Below are 22,371 nucleotides of genomic sequence, written 5' to 3'. Positions count from 1 at the left end.
CTTATATATTTATATCAACTTTTGTAGCTTTAGAAATGAAATCTTATACAGTATTATGTTTCCTTCCCTTGTTCCCATTTCTTGTAATGCATATGTTACCATGTCTATAAATATCGATCAAATATCAAAGCCTTATTACAACGATATAGATGTAAATTAAATGTAATTTTGTAGTTAGTGTCCTACTTATATACTTCATATAATCTCTTCGTTTTGTTATACTTCTACAAAGAAAAAGTTAAAAGATATAGCTGAAAAAAAAAAAAAAATCAAAAGAGTCTCATACCCTCTTCTTCCATAAGACCCTAATGAAATATACAAGAATTGCACATTTGATTATAACTCATACAAACTGTGCCTTTGAGGAATGCAATCTTCAAAATCAAATCTTTGACCAGCGCATGTATAGCCCATTCTGAACCTATTATTGTTCTTGTTCTCTATTTCCACTTCCACTGTAAAGACAGCACACACAGGTCTGTGATCCGAGAATCTTGATTCTCCACGAATATAAGATAGCTGCTCAATGCCATTGCCACGCCATAATATCCTATCACACCTGAAACTCAATCAAGCTTAAACTGTTAAATTCCATTGTCAATATATACAATGCAAAGATTTTAGGTAGTTAATTCACTCTTATTAAGGTTGAAAAAGAGAGAGTACCATGCAGGGGTGCGGCGTTTCTTCTTGGATTTGACTGTTTCTCCAGCATAAGAATCTGAATTGTGTGTATACTTATAAGTGGGGGCAAAATATATCCTTCCCTCAGCAAAACCAGGAAATACTCTACCTGCTTCTCTCTCTAAATTCAACTGGACCCAATGTTTAAAAGTAGGTTAGCCAAGCAACACGTAAGAATAAATCAAAGTAGGGTAATTCTAACGTAAAACAACTAAGTAATGTTAAGGATAATATAAAGTTACTATATGTGTTTTACAATTGACATGACACCAATCATTTTTTTTTATAAGTAATAAGGATGTATATTTAAGAAAACTACCTTATGCAAAAAAAACATAAGGCAAAGAAAGATTATAGAGAAAGAAAAGGAAAAAGAACAAAGAAAAAAGAAAAAAAGAAAAGCTACTAATTACAAAAGAGAGAGCTAAGGAACATTGGGAGAAAATCACTAGTGGTGAGTCCCCAATCCCTAGACCAGTCAAAAAGTGAGCCACTAAAAGAAGCCAATAGTTGGTAATCAGAACTTTCTATGTCCTCAAACATCCTCCAATTTCGTTCCTTCCACAGACACCACATTATACACAATGGAGCTAAATTCCAAATGTTGGATGAATGCTTTCCAAGCCAATTCCACCAACCAAAGAGAGTATTCGCAACCGATCTTGACAAGACCCAAGAAATCCCAAAAGATCTAAAAACCAAACTCCACAACCAGTAAGTCTTACCACAATGAAGTAGCAAATGATCTACCGTCTCTCCATTACAACGACACATAATGCACCAATCAACAAAATCCATCCCCCTACCCCTCAAATTGTCACCTGTAAAGATCTTATTCCATACAGCAATCCATACAAAGAAAGAAACTCGCCGAGGAGTTTTAACCTTCCAAACACGTTTCCAAGGAAAGATTATGGGTAAGGGGTTTCTTAACTTATTATAAAAAGATTAGATGTCAAAATCTCCATTCTTCATTAACTTCCATCGCATACAATCTCCATTCTCAGGATTAGGTAAATTAGAGCCCAAAGTAGGGAGTAATTCATCCACACCACCCATTTTCCAATCATTTGGTCTCCAAATGAAACGAACATCACAACTTCTTCGTTCCTCTGTCCCTAATCGTTCAAGAGAGGAAGCCACTAACACCTCTTTATTGGAAGCAATCTTATACACATCCAGAAAGGTTAACTGAAGTGGAGACTCCCCACACCAATGATCTGTCCAAAGCTTCACTCTATCCCCCACCCCTACCTCAAATCGAATATTTTTGCTAAAAACCTCCCAACCCATTCGGATACTTCTCCATAAACCACACCCATCCCCTCTATCTAGCTTGAAGGTCCATCCCCCCCATTCTTCCCCAAATTTTAGAGCTACAACCCTTCTCCAAAGCCTTGTCTCCTCAACCCCAAACTGCCACAACCATTTCCCTAGTAAGACTTTATTAAGAGTAGTTAATTTCCTTACTCCTAACCCACAATTTTCCAAAGGTGCATACGTCCTGTCCCATCCCACCAAATGAGTCTTGGAATATCTCCACAAGAAATCCCTTTGCAACCTCTCAATTTTATTGGCCACATGCGTGAGAATAGTAAAAAGAGATAAAAAGTAAGTAGGAAGACTAGATAATGTACTCTTCAGCAACATTAATCTTCCACCTTTTGACAAATACATCTTCTTCCACCCAGCCAACTTCTGCTTAATTTTCTCCAAGATAGGATTCCAAATAGTGGGGGACTTGTGGGATGCCCCCAATGGCATACCAAGATAAGTCATAGGCAAAGATTCAATCCGACAATCCAAAATCTCTGCCAAGACAAGGACATTAGGAACCTCCCTAATGGGAATTATCTCGCTCTTCAAAGTATTAACGTTCAAACTTGTCACGGCCTAGAAACAAAGAAGAAGCATCCGAACATGTAGAATCTGCTCCTCATTTACATCACAAAATAGAATCATATCATCCGCAAACAATAGATGCGAGACACATATACCTCCACCCCATTTGCCATCAGCCTTAAAACCTCGAAGTAAACTAGCCCCTTCAACTCTTTTCATCATCTTACTGAAAACCTCCATCATAACCAGGAACAACAAAGGAGATAACGGTCCCCTTAACTCAACCCCTTCAAACTCCCAAAAAAATCAATTGGAGACCCATTAAACAAGATAGAGAATTGGACTGTAGATATACATGTACAAATCCATCTACACCATCTCACCCAAAATCTCATTCTCTTCAACAAATCTAAAAGAGCCTCCCAATTCACATTATCATAGACTTTCTCAATGTCTAGCTTACAAATAACCCCCAGAATCTTACTTTTCACCCTATTATCAACACACTCATTAGCTATAAGAACTGACGCCAATCATATAAGCAAAATTCATAGAAGTGAAATTCATACTGTTATTTATGATATTGTTGAAATGACATCGACATATTCATTGTGATGTTATTTCTTAAGTTTTTTAAAAAAAATAAAATAAAATTAGTAGTAAATTTAGTATTTTCCAAAATACTAAGGAAGTGTTTCCACATAGTGCTTATGACATCCATTTAGTTGTATTTTCAAACAACACATAACATTCATGCACCATTACTGCATTTAAATAATGTGTTTGTTATTCGTATTCAAAACCTGCATGAATGCAATTTTAACAAAGATTGAATTCATGGCCACAAAATAATTTCCAGGCTCTTCAATCTTCATATGGAATCCCCCACCTCCTCTCCTTCTCTCGCTTAAAAATTATTTTGCCTAGAAAAGCTTAATTTGGATATTTCTATCATTTACCTCAAAGGGAAAATAATAATAATAATAATAATAATAATAATAATAATAATAATATCCTTTCGAATGCTTGTGAATCATAACTTCAAATGGATATATACTTTTCAATCACCAATATTACTTCTCAAAGGTAGATTATACTTATACCTCATGATTTATAAATAATTTATTCAAAGAAAATGCTAGAGATATAATTTTTTTTATATATATTTTTTCACAAATTGCTGATATGGTGAATAATTATTAATAAATGAAAAAAAAATTATGTTTGTTGTGAGCTTAGATAAGAACTAGTAAAAATTAGTCATAACAATAGTTTGTAAAAATCTTATAAAATAATTTGGAGCTGTAACACTACTCTTTATTCAATAATTGCTTATAATACATTGAAAAATGTCTACAAGCTTGTGCAAGAGTTTTTAATTGAAGTTCTTCCTTGAGGTTGCTTCCAAAAAAAATGTCATAAAAGTAATATTCCAATTAATGACAAAGACTATATTGAAAGGCTTGTGGTGGGCATACTAAAGTACAAACCTGATCCTTCTCCAGGAGAGTGTCCCAATCATTATCCTCCAACAGAACCCTTGTTTCCTCATAGGTCAAAGCTACCCGATAATTCAAATCTCCAAGCCAAATTACTCGACTGAAATTTGATAATAATAACAACAAAAATCATACATTAAACATACAGAGAACTATATATGAATGGGAAAAGAGGAAAAAGATGAAAAAGATCAATTATTTCAATTCACATACTCGTGATCATTAATTCTTTCTGGGGCTCGGCTATTTGGATTCTTGCAGATCTTAGGGAATTGTGTACACTTCAGGATTTCACACACATCAGCATTCCTCTTTAGTTCATCACCCTCCTTCTCCCCAGAGGCCAAGTGACTGCATACAAAGCAAAAGCTTGTTTGGTGCAATGACATGCTCATTGATATACATCCCTGTAAAGAAAATCTCGTATTAATGCAATTTTTGCGTGTGTAAGAAGGTGTGTAATAAACACTAATTTTTTAATAAACTACAAAATTAGCTCTAGGTTGACCACCATCAAAACTGTAGAGTGGTTCAATAATTTCTAACAATAAATCTAGTGAGCGGAATTTTTCACAACTTTTTTCAACATTTCACAATAAGTGGTGTGACTTTTTCAGATTTTCTTAATAGTTGATGTGACTTATTGTGATTGAAGCATAATAAAAATAATGACAATAGTTCAACCATATAAAAATGACACTGCTCAAAACAAAATTGGTTTTATTATGACAATAGTTCAACCATATAAAAATGATACTGCTCAAAACAAAATTGGTCGCCTTAACACATAAAAAAATTAAAAAAAAAAATTTGTGAAAAATTTTGTATCTCTAAAATTGATCAATTTCTAATTTAGGTTCAGCACTCCCAGCTTCGAGGCTATCCAATTCAGTAGTGCATTTTTTGTTGTCATATTAGATATTTAGAGTATGTTTGAGATTTGTTTATTTTGCTGAAATTTAAAATTTTTTGCTAAAAGTACTGTAAATAAAGGTAAAAGTTAGTTAAAATAGTATAGTAAAACCCATAAATAATACTAAAAAGTGTAATGAAACCTATAAATAGTAGCAAAAATAAACTAAATAGTAAAATAAGTTGGCAAAAATAATTTTGCCAAACGGACACTTTAGAGCCTGTTTGAATACCGCTTATTTTGTTGAAAACTGAAAATTTATTACTGAAAACACTGTATTTTTAAACTATAAATAGTGTTGTGGGACTTAAAATTTACTGTTTATTGTTGTGTTTTTCAGTATTTGGCTGGTTTATAAACAATGTCGTGGAACCTAATAGAAAAACACAAAATGCAAAATCATTGCTCGGCAAACGCACACTTAGACTAAGGAGGGCCAAGATGAGAGGAATTGCACCAACTAACTTTCAACTTACCTTGTTTCCAAAGCAACCCATTATTCCTCTTCCTACCGAGGAGACTCTGAGATGGCCAATATGTGGCACTAACTCCTTCCTAGCCCACACAGACAGGAAAATCCCCACCATTTGCTTGCTTGCTACAAGAGAGTAACTCATCTGGCTGTGTGAAGTGGGTGAGGGTGAGGAGGGTGAGGAAGGTGAGGTTGGTGAGAAAGGTATTTCTGCAATGGAAAGGTATTCCTCCACACTACTATGGCGACCGATCTGATGAGATCCTGCTGAGTATAATTTACCTGAGGGTTCACTAAGTTTTCGTACCCTCCACCTCTCTCTGGAAGGTGAGTCCTGACAATTACAGCTCTTAAGAAGAGTACTATTTGCCCTGAAACTCCTTCTAATTGCTCTGAGAGAAGGCCTCTGGAAGAAGTTAAGACTGCTTGTGCACTTTGATGAGTCCCTCGTGATGTTGTTGTTTGAGACTTTGGAACCAGGCCCTATATCAGAAGAAGAGTAGATGGATTCATACTGTGGTTTATTCAATGCTTGGCTTATGAGGGCCAGCCATTTTACTGCAGGTTCATTGTCTTCTATCACCAAAACGTTTCCAGCACTTAGAGGAACAATTTCTTGAAACCTGAATATATATGAAGAAAAAAAATGTTAGACAGCAGTTGATTTTGATTGAAATTGATGGTAGCAAACACTAGATGGGAGAGTCATAGTGAAACAGCCAATTTTCAAAAAGCTGAAAAAAGTTGTACCAAATAGATACGACTTCTAATTGAAGTTCATATGCAATACCATATCATGAAACATTAAGTCTACTTCTAGGTTCTAATAATCTGGTCAATCTTCCATTTACATCTATCCTTTCTCAAAAACTATTTTTTGATAAGATGTTGCTTTACAAAGATTGTGAGACAAAAGCTTTGTACTGTGATTGGTCTGTCATTTGATGAAGTTGACATATATAGAAGATCAAAACAATGTAAATTTTTGTGACTTTTATCATACCCCAGTACATATATGTCTGCAGAGTCCTCAGTCTGCAAAAAGTCTTCAAGGTTGAGGCCATTGTTGGGTGTCTTTCCTCCCACATTCCATGTTGCTACGAATAATCTGCAACCCAATCACAGCGTTCTCACGTTAAGAAAATATTGTGACGAGTTTATTTCATTGCACTCAGTGTACTAAACCCTCCTCTCTTATAGGAGTCGGATCAAAAGCAACTAAAGATCACTCAAACAAGAAATAAGAACATTAATTCATACCTAATATCTTGTAGTTCAGTTGCTGGCATCATAGACTCTTCAAATGTGGACAGGTTTAGGCCTTCAATCTCTGGACTGGTCTGTCTTTCTGAGAGTAGATAAGAGATTAACATAATGTTCTACATTTTTCAGAACTCCTAAAGTCTAAGATTAACCATTTTCAGATGATAAGCCCTAAGGGTCATTATCAGACATCAAAATTTTCACTGTGCCTGTTTGATTTTTTTCTTCACCCTTATAATTAAATATATGGCAAACAATAAGAAAATATTGTTCTTAGGTAAACTACCAAAATTATATATATATATATAGAGAGAGAGAGAGAGAGAGAGAGAGAGAGAGAGAGAGAGAGAGAGAGAGAGAGAGAGACTAGTCTAGGGTTAATGGGTACGTGGCCTGTGCTTATTACACTAGATTCAATCCTGAACGGACCCACAAATTTATTATGATAACAACATCAACATCAAGAAGATTTTCAATGCCATGTCATATGAATATTTTTCACAATATAATATTCTGCATTTAACAATGTGTTGAAAAAATTTAGGGCTTATATGCACCTATGACGTAACACATACCTGCTGTGAAACCCTTTCTTAATACATGAGTCTCCAATAAAGTTTTTCTCCTTGTTGCAAAACTCTTCTCCAAATCTATAACAATGAAAAACAAAATAATAGTAATATATTACTACCAAAATAATACAAAACCATTTATTTAAATAATATTAAAGAAAAAAAAACCTAAAATTGTAGTGCATGTCCTACCCTAATAGAAAGAGAGGGAGAGAGAAAGATACCAAGATCAATTCCACCATCATCTGATTTGAATATATCTTCATCTGAGCCTCCTCTCTCATCTCGCTTTGAACTGAAAATCTTTGGAATAATAGACTTTTTTTATTTTTTTACCCCAAAAGATGAAAAAGGAAAAAACCAATAAGTACAGATTCTATTTCCCAAAAATTAAAAAAAAAAAAAATTACTCCCACATTGGAAAAAAAAAATCAAAAACCTAATAAATAACTACATATTCTTCTAAACAAATAAGTATGCATGAATAAAAAAACATCAAATTTATAATAATAAAAAATGAATGAAAATATATTTTTTTAGAAAATAACAATTACACCCACAAAAAAAAAAAAAAAAAAAAAAAAAAATGAGTACCCTCTTTTTCTTTCCGTTCTTGATAGAGTTGGTAGGAGAGTCTATACTACTAGGGCTGTTGATCGCGGAGGCGGCAGCAACTGCGGTGATTCTATCTGTTTTGATGATCATATCAACATTGCCATGTGACTTTGAAAACCTATCTGACGAAGACATTCATTCATTAATTAATACTATATCTTACTGGTTGTTTCAGCAAGATTTGATTTGAATTTGAATTTGAATTTTTTTTTTTTTTTTTTTTTGTGGTACAATTTGAGAAAGAGAGAAAAATAAATTCCCTGTTTTTATTGTCCACAAATTTTGTTTGAAATTTATTTTTAATTTTTGCTGATTTTGTTCATAACCATTTTTTATTTTATTTTTCCATATGTGGCTCTGTTCTAGAGGATGAGATTCTGGCGCCAACTCTTTCGGATGACTTTTTGGGAGTTGGAATGGCAAAGAGTCAAAACCGTTGAAGGTCCCAGCCCAACAATTAACTAAAAAAACACATAAGTACATCCACATCACATCATTAATACATCTCCTCTCTGCCAAAAAAATAAAGGATCCGACTTCTATCTAGTGGTTAGTGATATATTGGATTGCGGATATGTGTTCAAGATTAGACATATGTCCGTATTCTAATGGATCCCATAGTCAAAGAAGGTTGTCTTAGTCTAAAACACATCACCATCAATCATTATCTGCGCATCATTGAAGGGCTCTTGACTTTAAAAAATAGAAATTCAAAAAAATATGAAATTATAAACTTAAAAAAGTTTAAAACTAAGACTTTAAAGTCTTAGTTTAGGGTCTTAGTTTAAGCTTATAATTTGTTTTGAATTTGACTTTGAATATCAAGCCAAATATATAAGATAAGATAAGATAAGATTTGTGAGTTTCAGATAGGTCAACTGATAAAATTTTTTATGATTGAATAAGAAATTTGAGATTCAATCTTCGTCTACATTAAAAATCGATTAGAGTGTTAGTCTAATGATAAAGAGTTGCCATCAAAAGCGAACGTCATAGGTTAAAAGATAAGATAAGATTCTACGTAATGGATATATATATATATATATATATATATTTTATTTAAGTAAGACCACAATGGTTTCAGTTGGATTTACTTCTTTGTTAATCGACTTGTATCAAATTCATAGGCACAAGAATGTCATGAATTTACACATTCCATGCACATATGTTAGTACTTTTTTTAAGTCATTCTAGGAACATAGCAAAAATTCACAACAATTTTATAATATTTTCAAATTAGTATTAAATAAATTTTAAATTGCACATTGTGGTTGACCAATATGTGAGGTGGTTATAAGAATGTTGTGAACTTTTGTTGTATCCCTAGCTTTATACCCCAATTGCACAAATGTTACTATATTAATTAGGTGACTAACCATGTGATTGTCTCCAATCTTAAAAAAATCAAGTGATTAATTGTCTAATAATTCGGGGGGGGAAAATGTAAGTCTATATATATATATTTTTTTTTGAGAAGAAAATGTATGTCTATTTGATATAGCATTTGTTTTAATATTTTATTTGGGAAAGTTGATTTTAATTATTTTATTGAATTAAAAAAAAAACTAAACAAAAATATAACTGTATCTAAAAATAAAGTTTTAACAAGTCGCAAGTTTAATAAACTAAATAAAGTTTCAACAAGTCATAAATAAGTTTAATAAACTAAAAATAAGTTGTTAATTTCTGTTTGGCTAAAATAAACTTTTTTTTCCTAACAAAACCTTTTTTGTTTTTGTTTTTATAAAAAGTTAGTTTTTAGATTTTTATCGCACATTTTTAACATAAAAATTTTCAAAAACTATATATTTTTTTAATAATACTATGCAAATATGTTATCAAAAATTACAAAGTTCTCAAACACACACTTAACTCAAGAACCGAAAAATGCTTTATCCTCCTTTTATTTGGGGTGGGGGGGAATTTGTCTTGCTTATTATTTAAAATCCATGCCTAATCACACCATTTAGGGATGGTAGAGAAAGATTAGTAACATATGGTACATTAGTACGTCAATTTTTATTTTTTTTTAGTTACGTAGTGGCCAATAAACAGTACTCTGAATTTTACAGTCGCCAGTGTCAAACTGTCAATAAACAGTAGGTCATTGCCGTTGAAATTGTTCAAATTATTTCTAGAAATTCCCTATTCTTCTTCTTCAGTGAGAACAGATAAAACTTCAAGCAGTAGACATTGGTAAGTTAGGGCCTTGCTATTTCCTAATACTGACAAAACCAGAAATAAACTAGTATCATATATATAGCACAAATAGAGCTTTTTTTTTTTTTTTAAAAAAAAAAAAAAAAAAATCCATGCACTGAGTAGGTCTTGACCCATTTTACTATTACAAGAAGCATTTTTATTATGTGCAATGGTGTAGACTAACTGCTCATGCTTTAAAATCCTGATTCATTGGATGGATGCCAGTGCCACCAGTAATTCTCATAAAATCCTGAGCATAATAAGTTCACACATAACTGCAAAAATGCACCTGTACTAGCTTAATTTTATTAAATATCACCAAATTCCAACACAACATTTGCAACCTTGTACGTACAATGTGTGTGTGTGAGTGTGTTTCCTTTCCCAGTTATTGTGACAGTCTCCATGTGTTACAGTATAATACTCCATGCCTATTGCATTGTCCTAATTGATTCCTTTAAAGAATGGGAGGGCTGTAGCCTGTAGTGATTCCTAATTGATTCCTACGTTGCAACGAGCTTGCTTTTTTCACCAGTGCTTCAAAAGTTTTATATCCTCTGAAAAGTCCCCATCAAGAACAAAAGAAAAATTACCCTGCAAAAATATGAACCATGGATGAGCAGAGCAAGGGTCTAATTAACCTGGAATAGCTGCGGTCTGGATATAATATAATTAGTCTTCTGAGGAGTCTCATTGATATCATGCATAAATATAGTACAACCGGATCTTATTAAGGCAATGATTTTGTTAACATAGAATCTAAGACAGGTCCAAATGTTAGAAGTATATGATTTAAAATGTCGCTTACCACTTTTTCTGAAAAAGTTAGTGCAGCATTTCATCCAATTCTTGCCTGTAGAGAGCTAAAGTCTGCATATGAAAAATGTAGGAAGAGCTAAGATGTTATTTGTGAATCAGCAACAAAAAAAGGCCTAGAGTCTACAGAAAATAAAAGCAAACACTGAAAATATATTTAGCAAGACGAGGAGCTTGGCTTCCCTAATCTACTCTCTAAAGGATGGAGCTCGAGACTTGATTACATTATATGATTTTAAATAAGCACTCTTCCAGATAAGATGAGGATAAGGGGAAAAATTCACTATTTGTTTCATCTCTGTTTAAAGATTAACTCACTTTCTAGATCTCACCAACTTTGGGTTGAATGTTTTGGTAGAGTTGGGTGAAAATTCAAGATATTCTCCTTTTTTTCTTTTCTTTCTTCTTCCCATTAGTTTTACTTCAAAAACAATTACATATCAAATTGCTGGTTGACAGCAATTCTGAAGGACAGAGATGAAATGGCTCATTAATAAAATCATTTTCATGGGTAATGGCTAGATTTTAGTATATTAGCATGTAGATGGTCTTCAAATGTTCTAGCACCACACAGATGAGGACACCACAGCCAGGCGACAACTTCACTGACTGGTAAAATTATCATTAACAAGATAACACAGACATAAATTCAATATAATCCAATGTATAGGGATGATAATAACGGAATGGTAGAGCGGAATTTATAAACACCCATGGTGTAAAACTAAAATATTTTCTATCCCCCCAACATTTCCATCCTCCCAATCAAATAGAGCCTAAGGGTATTTAGGTCATTTAGTTAAGCCTAGAACCTTTTAGGAGATCCCAAGTATCTTAGGTTTTATTTTCTGAGTCCAAGCTAGTCTTTTATTAGGTTTTTATTTTCTTGATTTAAATGGAGGGATTAGGAGCTAGAATTTGCAGTTCCATAGAGCTTTTCATGATTGGGAGTTGGAGGAGTTGCATTCTTTGTTTGAGTTTTATTTATTCCAAGCTGCCTAGGGGGAAGAGGGATAGGAGAATCTAGAGATTGACTAAGAGTGGTACTTTTGATGTCCTCTCCTATTATAATTATATTTGTCATACCCTTACTATTTCTTTCCCTTGGAAGAGCATTTGGCGTGTTAAGGCCCCTAAAAGGGTTTCTTTCTTTTTGTGGACAGCAGCATGGGGTTGGATTCCTACAATTGATAATCTTGTTAAGAGGGGTTTTTCCCTAGCTAATCGGTGTTGTATGTGTCGATGTTGAGGGAATCAATGAATCATCCTTTGCTTCAATGTGATTTTGCCCATGTGCTGTGGAGTGAAGTATTTCAAATGTTTGGGATTCAATGGGTGATGCCAGAGAGGGTTGTCTCTCTTCGTTTGGTTCGCAGAACTGGTTGGGGAAACATTCTTTTGATGTTTGGAATTTGGTGCTAGCATGCTTGATGTGGTTAGTGTGGAAGGAACAAAAAAAAACACACTTTTTAGGATGTTGAGAGACCTTTTGATTATTTGAAGTCCTTGCTAATCTAGAATTTGTTTGATTGGTCTCGGGTTTGGGGTAAGGTTTTATGCATTATACTTCCATTTCTTATTTCCTGCACTCTATTAGTTTCTCTAGTTGATTTGATTGTAATTGTTTTAGATACTTTGTGGTCACCACTCACCATCGTGAACATAGAGTACTTGTTTCTTTCTAAATAATTCTTATTACTTATTGAGGCATGTTAGCCTTTGTAAGCTCTTTTCTCCCTTTCTCTTCTCTCTTTTCCTTCTCCCTTACAACCATAAATCAAGTAATTTGTTTTACCTATCAAAACCCTAAAACCACACATACTTTCTTCTATTGAATAAACATATAAAAAAAACCTAGTCAATTTTGAGTCTTAACTCTTTCTTCTACAACTCTAAACTGTAGATCTACAAAGCCTTTTACGTTAGCCCGCCACAAGCAAATATTGACAAATTCTCCGATTTGTCCTGTCAGGTAATTAACAGGAATAGGTTCTAGCTTCTTTGACAAAAGGGTTGAAAAATATACATTGCAATTTGTATGAAAACTTTCCAGAAGTTGAAACTAAGCTTCCTTGGGTCCTTGGTAAATGAAATTCCACCAAAAAGAACTATGCGATTCATATAAAAAACTTTTCAATTCTATGTAACACTTCAAGCATGATGTTTCTTGTATGCCTAGGTAAAATTTCAGTTATTTCACTTATCAAACTGCAATAAATGAATGGAACTAAACCAAAGTCCGATATAAATAGTTCCCTTGGTTTTGGAATTATGAGGAGTCCCCAACTCATCCAATCAACGACCATCCAGCAGGTGAAATAGATAAATATATCTGAGTCTACTCATCCTCAAGCCAATACAATTGACCTTACAGTAACAGACAAGGCTCTAAGCTTTAAAAAGGTCAATTAGTGTACTCAAGCATACATGCCAAACAAAATTATCAAGTTTTTCCTTTTTCTGTTTCCATTAACTGATAATATTCCCCTCAAAAGAACATGGTAAGAAAACACCAAATAAAAAGTTTGCAAAAAACTAACTGAAAATCTAAGAAAATTAACAAATTAGAAGATCAGACACAACAAAGGACAGAAAGTTCATACCCTATTATATGCATAAACACCAGCCTCTGTAGCTCCCACAGGACTTCCTCTCCTCATAAATTTTCCCTCTGTATATATGTATAACAACGGTATCCCAGTTGATAATTCTAAGCTAATGACCTGTTTGCCAGACAAAATCATTGATTGTCCATAATCAACTAACAGAAAGTATTATGGCACAGAAGTGAGCAATCTCAAGAAATATAATTTCTTACCTCCTGAGAAGTTAATTTTTCAAGGTACATGATGATAGACCTCAGTGAATTCCCGTGTGCAGCAACCATCACATGCTTTCCAGATTGAAGATGGGGTTCAATCTGCAATGTATTCCTTCTCAATATTCAGGTTTCTAACATATATATATATATATATATTAAGGAACTTTAAACACTTTTAAAAAATTCTACATGAATCTCAAATGTCAGCAAGAAGAAGCTAGATGTGCTTACATGTTCTCTAAAGTAAGCAACAGCTCTCTGTGAACACATTTCCAAACTCTCACCATTAGGGGGAGGAATATCAAAACTTCGACGCCACTCATGCACTTTTTCCTTTCCATATCTTTCAGCTGTCTCCTGCTTATTAAGACCCTGTAATTCCCCATACCTATACAGAAAAACAGAGAGAGAGGGAGAGAGAAAACAGCTGGTAATTCAATCTGGCTCAATGTTTTTAAAGTAAGATGGAGTGGAAATGGAAGATGTAGTCAAGCATAAAAAATTACATACATTCTTTCATTCAATTGCCAGGCTGTTATAACTGGAATTGATTGCTTCTTGGTCTCTTCACTGTAAATCTGATTCCATGCTTTTGCTTCTTTACTCTCATTATGCATGACTATAGGCACCTGCAAACCATTCTCGGATCAACACATGTAACTTCTCTTTCTGTTCTGTTTCAAATTCACAATACAATTATATTCTTATTTTTGTAAATTTAAGCAATCTAAAAGTAATCAGAAGTATTTTATTAGAATCTTCAGATATTATATGTTAAGATATAACTATAAGTGATACCTTCTTGCGGCGGTGCTGAGTCATGGCAAGCATGGCAGTCATTTGTGCACGAATCAGTGTAGATGTGAAAATCATGTCTACAGGTATATTACTGATTCTTTTACCAGCTTCAACTGCTTCCTCTACACCCCTCTTGGTTAAAGGCACATCAACACAACCAGTGAACAAATTCTTTTCATTCCACAAAGACTCACCATGCCGAATTAGTATCAATGCAGTTTCAACTAAAACAAGAGTATGGAACCAACAATTAATAATAAAAAAGACAAAAAGGAACCTGCTCAGCCAAAAAAAAAAAAGAGAAAAGGGAACCTCAATTTTTTTCAATAAAACCTAAAAAGAAAGAAGGAAGCATTAATAAACACATATTGCAAAATTGGAGATGTTAGATTCTAAACTATCCCAAAATATTGACATTTCAAAACTCAAGAATGATATAATCTAGGAGAAACATAATGTACTGATTGTTTAGAGTTCAATACACAAAAAATTAAGAGTTGGTTAGATTTATATCATCAACTCACTTGAAGTGTTTTGAGAACTGTCAATGGCATTGTGGGAGGTAGATGAAATAGGATCCATCACTGAAGCATCGGAAGTACATGCACGTATTACATGCAATTTACACCGATGAGAGCTACAAGTTCCTTTCCTTAACAATCCACAATCAATAACAAAACCCCTTGAGGTAAACCTTAATGAGGAATTCCCAGATTTCTCAGTGCCACAACTGTGAACCTGAATGGCCCCAATACATTGGTGGAACACCGCAGCAGCCATTCTGATACTCCGGTAAACACGTCAAAACCAAATTAACCAGTGTCAGATCTTATATTGGGAGATTAAAATCAATAAACTTTAACAACAAAACAACACAGAGAATATCCAATAGCTTATCTGATAAAGTAAGTAATGTATCTTTCCAATTCTCAAAAAGGGCAGAACGTAAAGACATAAACAGACCCATACCTCACAGTGGAAGAATTATTTCTTGTACAGGAAATGGAAACAAATCCCTTAATAAGTTCATATTCATGTACCCTACTATTTATGAGTTCTATAATTTTCACGAATTTCACTACTATATTATTGCATAGAAGCTTATTGGAAAAACACAAACTTGACATCTTCTTTATTTTTAACTTTACATGGAAATCAAAATCCAATATTATATTCAACAACTCTGTCAGCTTAACTAAAACGCACACACAAAAACCCCACAATCAAAAACCTAAAAACATAAAATCCCACCATTCAAACTAGCTGAAATAAACATTTCCAATTTCCAACAATCAAAATCTCATCTGGGAAACCTCTAACCAAATAACCAAACACCTAAACATATATATATATATATATATATATTAAAAAAAAACAAAAAATACATACAGAAGAAAAAGAATGGATCATCCATGAAACACCCATTAGCCAAAAAATTCATTACAAAAAGAAAAGACACAGTACAGAGAACAAAGCATAGGAGAAAATGATGAAACTCACATCCAGAGAAGCGAAAACTGCGAGACTACGCAAGAGACTAAGAGTGGTTATAGTGAAATTGGGAGGATCAAAGAATGGAATTTGATCCAAGAATGAGAATTGAGCCAAAGAGGAGCTGCGACTCGCGAACAGGGAAGAGAGAATGCAAGAAGAAAGGTGGCGGAGCCTTTTTGGCTGAGTCGGACCTTCTTTGTCACTACAACTAAACGACGTGTCGTCTTCATTTATTTGTTATAGTCAACCACTCATGACTCAACCACTTCAATAAAATATGATTTTATCTATAAAAAAAAACTTATTTTATTTCTTTTTCTTTATTTTATATGTAAATATGAAATTTAATAATTGTGATAGTCATTAATATAAATTTATTTTGATTATATTTGCATGTGAACTATTAAATATTAAATATGAAATTTGATAATTATGGTATTTATTAATTTTTTATGGAAAAGATAGAATAGGTATTTTATTTATTATGATTGTACTTTTATATGAAATTGTGAAATATAATTTTGATAATAATTAATAAATATTTATTATGGTTGTATTTGTATATTAATTTATCTATTTCATTATTTATTTGAGTGTTTAAATATAGAATAAAATTTAAGTTCAATTAAGAATATATGTATTAAAATATTGACACGTAAAATTGTGAGGATACAAAATATTATAAGTTCAATGGTCATATAAATGTATAATGTCTTTGATTATATATATATATATATATATATTACTAGTTGCAAATTCATGCTACACACGTGAGCCTATCTATTTCTATGGTAGACTAAAATAATTTTAATAAGATCTCAAATTAATTAAGAAACTATATCATTGTATGACTTGTCCTATTTAACTTGAGTTTGTGTTACAATTTAATGAAGAAGTCATTATTTAAGCATTAGGATGCACCAAAATCTCAATAGAGTAGTAAAAAACTAGTCTATGCTCTTTTATATATCTATTTTGCTTCTAAAGATTAATGGTTTATACTCATCATAATTCGAAATTGTTACATTTTTTAATAATAAAAAACCTAGGATGTGATGATAATTTTGTGTTTGTAGGTGAAATAATTTCTTTTGCAGGGAATATACTTATTATCACACCCTAGGTATTTTAATAATAAAAAAAATATATCAATTCCAAATTAGGATAAATGCAAATCATTAATGAAAAAAAAAAAAAAAAAAACCCTCTTATTTATTTGTTAATTTATAAAAAAACGTTAATTAAAAAAACAAAAGTCAGAAAATTAAAAAAAAAAAAAAAAAAAAAAAAACCCTATCTTTACGCTGTTCTCTCTCGTCAACCCTGAAATAAAAAAAACCCACCCCAAATTCCCTACCCTACCCGAAAACTGAGAGAGAGAGAAGCTGCTCCAGAAAACTCAAAAAACAATTCGGTCTTAGCGGCTCCAGGGAGGTATTTCCAGGCGGCTCCGGCCAAAACTCGGTTGGGTAAGTTCACAATATTTTTTTTTTTTGTTTTAATTATTCCAATTTTTTTTTTTTTTTAATTTGATTGAAATAGTAAGTTTATAATTTAATCTCCATTATGAATTTCAAATTTAATTTTTTCCTGTATCTGTTTAATAGTGAAAGTGTCAAAGTTTATAACTTTAGTCCAAATTTTGTAATTTGTTATTTTGTGATTTTTTCATGTTTAGATTATGTGGAAATTATAATAATGATGACTGTGAAAGGGCTCATTCTAAGAATATATTCTGCTCTCAATCCTATTGGGATTTGGGATTCGGTCTTCTTTATATATAGCTGTTGGGTTTGATTTTTCTTTAAAAAGATTCTATTGATCGTGCTGATGGAATGCAGCGGGCTAAAGTGAGGGCTTTTTGAATTAGAATCTCGAATGAATGAATTTGTTGGTTATCTTGGTGCTAAGAAAACAGCATACACTGCTAATTTTATTTTTTTCAGTCGGTTACGGTTACAATTAGTTTCATTATATATAGGCGTTAATGTTGGCTGGCACATTGACAAAACAATTGACCATAGAGCAATGGACTATGCAGATGGATGAAATTTGCTATATATAATACTTGATCAGATACGCCACAAAGTGTTCCTACAAGAAATGTGCAAACGAATAAACACCTACTCTTAAAATTTATATGTATTATTATTGTGATCTATTGCATCTACAAAACTGTATATTTATCGCTTTAGTTTAAATTGTGACAAATTATACTGTTTATTAGTACTATTGCAAGTATTGTAGTTAAAAATGTTTTGGATTCTTATTGTCAAATGGAGAGATTAAAATTTATAATAGATGAGAAATGAGTCGTAGTACCTTCAAGAAAAATGAATACTTTTAATACTTTCAATTGAAACATACAGAAATTTAGCATGCTATTTTGGATAATGGCAGTTAGAACTTCTTGATAAAATCATGCATGCATGCATGCACTGATTTCATTTAGATTTTCTTCATTGACAGTGTTTGCAACAATATTTTAAAACAAACACTTGGAGTAACTGGTACTGTTCAGCCTCTTTATGAGAGAAAAGTTATTCTTAGGGAAAAATGTCAATAAAACTTACTTATCTCAATATTTTTTTTTAAAGTGCAAATTGGTCTCTACTATTGTTGCTGTAGTTGGCTGCATACACTTGAATTCATAAGAGACTATTATTTAGTTTAAAATTATTTTTGCCTTTTCTTTTATTACTTGGGAATTTTATATTTGGTTTGGTTATGAACGTGTTTCCTTGGTTGTGATGATATACTTTCTTATCACCACGTTGCAACAATTGACAAAAGCACTACAATGACTAACCATCTTTAATCTTACTGTTTGCAGCATCTCAATGTTAGTATTTCATAAAGGTTATTATAATGATTGATTAGCAAGTGTCTTCTCATTAGACACACATAAGAAATGCGAAAAATCTGCAATTGCTAGGTTTTCCTTTGTTGCCAATGCTGTTGAGCATTTGGAGTAGGTAGTTACAGATAAAGAGATTGAACTTGACCCAGTTACTCCAAGTGAGTGCCTAATTTTTCCTTCTATATTCCTAAAGGGATTTAAGTTCTATAAATTTGAGGGTTTTGATGGCATGAGTTTTTTTCAATTTAAATTCCACGCTAAAAGGATTCCAATTTTGTTGGCAAAGTTCTGCCTCATTTGTCTTTTTTACTAAAATCTTTTTGTTGAGAAAAATATACTCAATTCTATGTAGCTCACCTCACAGAATCTTAAATGTTGTAGGTGGTTTCTCTTACCCAGGTTTGTGTCGTGAATTCTTATTATTGCCCACAATCTATTTGGATAAAAGAGCAAAACGGGTTGCCGTGAAGAAGGTGAAAGAAACTACTAGTCTAAAACGGATTGCCATCTAGAAATATTTTAAAAGTAAAAGCTTGTAAAGTGACAGGGCTAATGAAGAATAAGAACATAGCATAGCAGTATGCAAGTATCCTTGTTTGATTTGATAAATAAATGATAATGGAAGAGGGGAGAGAGAGAGAAGGAGGGAAGGTGTTGAGTCTGATAGAGAAGGCGACCAACTCCACAGCTGCTGAGGTGGACCCACGTCTCCTTAAGGCTATCAAATCTGTTGTCCGCTATTCGGATACAGAGCTCCGACTCGCTGCCAATACCCTTTTGGATCTCATGAAGCGCGACCACTCTCAGGTATGTATTTGTTTTGTTCTTTCTTTCTTTTTTCGCACTAATTTCTATTAATTTTTATTTGATTATTTTAATGAATATATATTATATGCTCTCAAGTAGCTTGTAGGTGGCTTTAATCTAATTAAGATAGATTTAATATATTTTTCTGAATTATGATATTTACTTATATTGAGGTGAGGGTATCATCCCTGATTAGGCTGGCTATGCTATTATATAATCTGTTAAGGAAAAGAATTGATTAGATATATAATCTGTTAATGAAAATAATACATGTGGCCAATTCTTACCAATCTGTTGATAATCCATAGTTGACCCATAGAATTTGGGACTAAAGCTTTTGTGGTTGTTATTGTTGTCGGTTTTTTTCACTTTTGTTTTTATGATTATTATTAGGGGTGGCGGTGATTTGTTGGTTTATTAGTGGGTTTCAGTTTAACATTTTGGTAATTAATTGAATTTCAATATTTGATCGGTACAGGTAAGGTACCTGACACTCCTGATAATTGACCAACTGTTCATGCGTTCGAAGCTTTTCAGAAGCATCCTTGTTGACAACTTGGATCAGTTGCTGAGTTTGAGTGTTGGGTTCAGACGAACTCTGCCTCTCCCGGCTCCTCCTGCTGTTGCTTCTATTTTGCGCTCTAAGGCAATCGAATTCTTGGAGAAGTGGAACTCTTCCTTTGGGATTCATTACAGGCAGCTCAGATTAGGGTTTGATTACCTTAAAAACACCCTCAAGTTGCAGTTTCCTAATCTACAGGCCAATGCAGCTCGGATTCAGCAGGAGAGAGCAGAACGTGAAAGGCGGTCAAGAGAGATTTTGCTAAATAAATTTGAAATGTTCAAGGACAATTTCTCATCTATTAAGGAAGAGATCATGTCTACCGTTGATGAGATTGGGGAATGCTTAGACATAGTCCGTACAAATGAGGAATTTATGCCTCTGCCTCCTGCAGATGATGAATATTTCGAAGAGTTTCGTTCTTCTGAACTGCTGCAAATCCGTCTCAATACTTTAAAAGAAGGGGAAAAGGTTCACGAGAACACTGACAATAAAGTGGTTTTTGATGCATTAAGGGAGCTGTACAAGCTTCTAGAGACAAAGCATTTTGTTTCAGTTCAAGAATGGATTTCTGTTCTTCTAAGGGTTGAAGTGGCAGACAACAGGTTCAGAGATTCTGCTTTAAAGGAGTTAATTGACATACAAAATCGTCTCAAATCAGTGAAGAAGAAGTGTGAAGAATCAGGTTGTGCTCTTCCAAACACTGCAAATCGTGATGAAGAAGAAGATGATTTCTGGGAGGAGGGTAAGATTGGATCACTTGAGAATGAGAGATCTACTGCTCCCAATAATCATGATGAATATTTTTCCATGAAATTAACTTCTAATAAGTTAAAAAATAAAACTCCTGAAAGCAGTAAAAAAGATTGTAACGACAATGAGATTCTCAATCCTAAAGGTGGTGAAACCAATTTGGACCCTTTAAGAAGTAAGCTTCTGGCTGAAGCTCCTGTGATGAAGTGGGGCTCTTTCTTGGATAACTGGGGTTCACACAGGAAGGTTTTGGCTAACCAGCGGGGATTGGAGCTTGAAAGTCACTGGGGTAGGGTGGACTATGACGCGGTTATTCCAGCTGAGAAAATGCCTGAACTGAATGTACATGCAACTCTTTATGAAGAGCAGCAAACTGACATTCAACCCTGCAGGGCTCCTTTGAGCAAAGGGGGACTTTGTCAGAGAAGAGACCTGAGAGTTTGTCCATTTCATGGACCTATTATACCTCGAGATGATGAGGGAAAGCCACTCAATCAGAACTCTTTAAAAGAAGAGATATCTCTTGATTTGGGGATCGATTCCATTGAGCAGTTAGCAAAACAGGCTGTGAAGAATGTTCGTGAGAGAGATAAAGAAGTAGCAAATAAGAGAGAAATTGATAAAAAGTCACTGAAGCGTGCAAAGCTTGCGAAAATTCGGGAGCACAATGAAATAGTTCTAAGGGATGCTGCCTTGACATCAACTTCAAGATCTGCATCTATTGGAGAAGATATGGGGGTGACTGATGGTGAGAAACTGTCAGCCAGAAACAAGAAGGAAACACTCTCATCCATGCTGCACAAGAAAGTGACACCAAAAGATAGGATAGCTCAGAGGCTTTTGAATACACGGGCAAAGGATTCAACAACAAGACAGCTCACATTGGGTGAAGATGCAAATTACCGAGAAGCCTTCCCAAATCAATGGTAATGAAAATTTCCGATTTTAGTCTTTTGAGTACTTTAGAGGATTCAGAATTTCACAGATGCACATGTTGGTAACATGGCACCAGATTCAGATATGTTAGTGGAGACTTTTGGCATTTGCCTCACAACTGAATGCACCCAGGGATAGTGAATGATTGAGAGGATCTCTCCTTATCAATTTTGTATTCTATCATTTTATGTAGATATCTTGTCTATTTTTTCATTGTTGAAATATTTGTATATATTTGAGGTGAATAATGAGTTGGATTGAAAATTATTAATTTTCTACGAAATTTCTATGAATTCCAAATCTGTTTTATTTTTATTTTAATCTCTAGCCATTACAGTTGTCTCAAATTTTTTAGTTCAAATCAAATGGTTCTTGTAAGTTTAGCAGGCAGGGAATTTCAGAATGTTAGATGATAATCCAAAATAATATATTGAAACCCTATATTTATTGACACTGTTTTGT

The 22,371-nt window shown here is 33.4% G+C and overlaps 3 protein-coding genes across 5 annotated transcripts; 1 reads left to right on the top strand and 2 right to left on the bottom strand.

The window, feature by feature from the left end:
• Positions 1-148: 148 nt before the first annotated feature.
• Positions 149-6,944, bottom strand: LOC126690624 (type I inositol polyphosphate 5-phosphatase 5). The gene is made up of 7 exons (XM_050385863.1): positions 6,671-6,944; positions 6,414-6,518; positions 5,415-6,033; positions 4,239-4,432; positions 4,017-4,125; positions 667-815; positions 149-559 (listed from the first exon to the last, which is right to left on the bottom strand). The coding sequence occupies exons 1-7, from the start codon at positions 6,781-6,783 to the stop codon at positions 337-339; spliced, it is 1,512 nt and encodes a 503-aa protein (XP_050241820.1). The 5' UTR covers positions 6,784-6,944; the 3' UTR covers positions 149-336.
• A 3,394-nt stretch (positions 6,945-10,338) lies between these two features.
• LOC126690623 (2,3-bisphosphoglycerate-dependent phosphoglycerate mutase 1-like) lies at positions 10,339-16,189 on the bottom strand. The gene is made up of 9 exons (XM_050385861.1): positions 15,998-16,189; positions 15,022-15,278; positions 14,498-14,721; positions 14,210-14,328; positions 13,931-14,087; positions 13,697-13,798; positions 13,482-13,601; positions 10,871-10,932; positions 10,339-10,656 (listed from the first exon to the last, which is right to left on the bottom strand). The coding sequence occupies exons 2-8, from the start codon at positions 15,275-15,277 to the stop codon at positions 10,888-10,890; spliced, it is 1,023 nt and encodes a 340-aa protein (XP_050241818.1). The 5' UTR covers position 15,278; positions 15,998-16,189; the 3' UTR covers positions 10,339-10,656; positions 10,871-10,887.
• Positions 16,190-17,274: 1,085 nt separating this feature from the next.
• LOC126690622 (UV-stimulated scaffold protein A homolog) lies at positions 17,275-22,192 on the top strand. Of its 3 annotated transcripts, XM_050385859.1 has the most exons (4): positions 17,275-17,460; positions 18,825-19,009; positions 19,233-19,658; positions 20,137-22,192. In XM_050385859.1, exons 3-4 carry the CDS (start codon positions 19,464-19,466, stop codon positions 21,901-21,903), a joined length of 1,962 nt encoding a protein of 653 aa, XP_050241816.1. In that variant the 5' UTR covers positions 17,275-17,460; positions 18,825-19,009; positions 19,233-19,463; the 3' UTR covers positions 21,904-22,192. The 3 variants fall into 3 exon arrangements, with proteins under 3 accessions (XP_050241816.1, XP_050241817.1, XP_050241815.1); XM_050385860.1 differs by lacking the exon at positions 18,825-19,009 and having other exon boundaries at positions 19,251-19,658; XM_050385858.1 differs by lacking the exon at positions 18,825-19,009.
• Positions 22,193-22,371: the final 179 nt, after the last annotated feature.

The sequence above is a fragment of the Quercus robur genome, chromosome 6, assembly GCF_932294415.1.
Source record: "Quercus robur chromosome 6, dhQueRobu3.1, whole genome shotgun sequence".
Classification (NCBI taxonomy): domain Eukaryota; kingdom Viridiplantae; phylum Streptophyta; class Magnoliopsida; order Fagales; family Fagaceae; genus Quercus; species Quercus robur.
Note: the sequence above shows the minus strand (reverse complement) of the source record. Positions and strands in the feature narration are given on the sequence as shown.

What these genes read in the sequence shown, in the direction of transcription:
- LOC126690623 (XM_050385861.1), bottom strand. Translation starts at nt 15,277, where the DNA reads ATGGCTGCTGCGGTGTTCCACCAATGTATTGGGGCCATTCAGGTTCAC. An exon ending in CTCAGCACCGCCGCAAGAAG is followed by an intron (nt 14,329 to 14,497) that starts GTATCACTTATA and finishes AATGGTTTGCAG; the next exon opens with GTGCCTATAGTCATGCATAA. An exon ending in TGGCAATTGAATGAAAGAAT is followed by an intron (nt 14,088 to 14,209) that starts GTATGTAATTTT and finishes TTTTCTGTATAG; the next exon opens with GTATGGGGAATTACAGGGTC.
- LOC126690624 (XM_050385863.1), bottom strand. Translation starts at nt 6,783, where the DNA reads ATGTTAATCTCTTATCTACTCTCAGAAAGACAGACCAGTCCAGAGATT. An exon ending in TGGGTTGCTTTGGAAACAAG is followed by an intron (nt 4,433 to 5,414) that starts GTAAGTTGAAAG and finishes TTTTCTTTACAG; the next exon opens with GGATGTATATCAATGAGCAT. An exon ending in CTCTCCTGGAGAAGGATCAG is followed by an intron (nt 816 to 4,016) that starts GTTTGTACTTTA and finishes CATTGGGTCCAG; the next exon opens with TTGAATTTAGAGAGAGAAGC.
- LOC126690622 (XM_050385860.1), top strand. Translation starts at nt 19,464, where the DNA reads ATGATAATGGAAGAGGGGAGAGAGAGAGAAGGAGGGAAGGTGTTGAGT. An exon ending in TGAAGCGCGACCACTCTCAG is followed by an intron (nt 19,659 to 20,136) that starts GTATGTATTTGT and finishes TGATCGGTACAG; the next exon opens with GTAAGGTACCTGACACTCCT.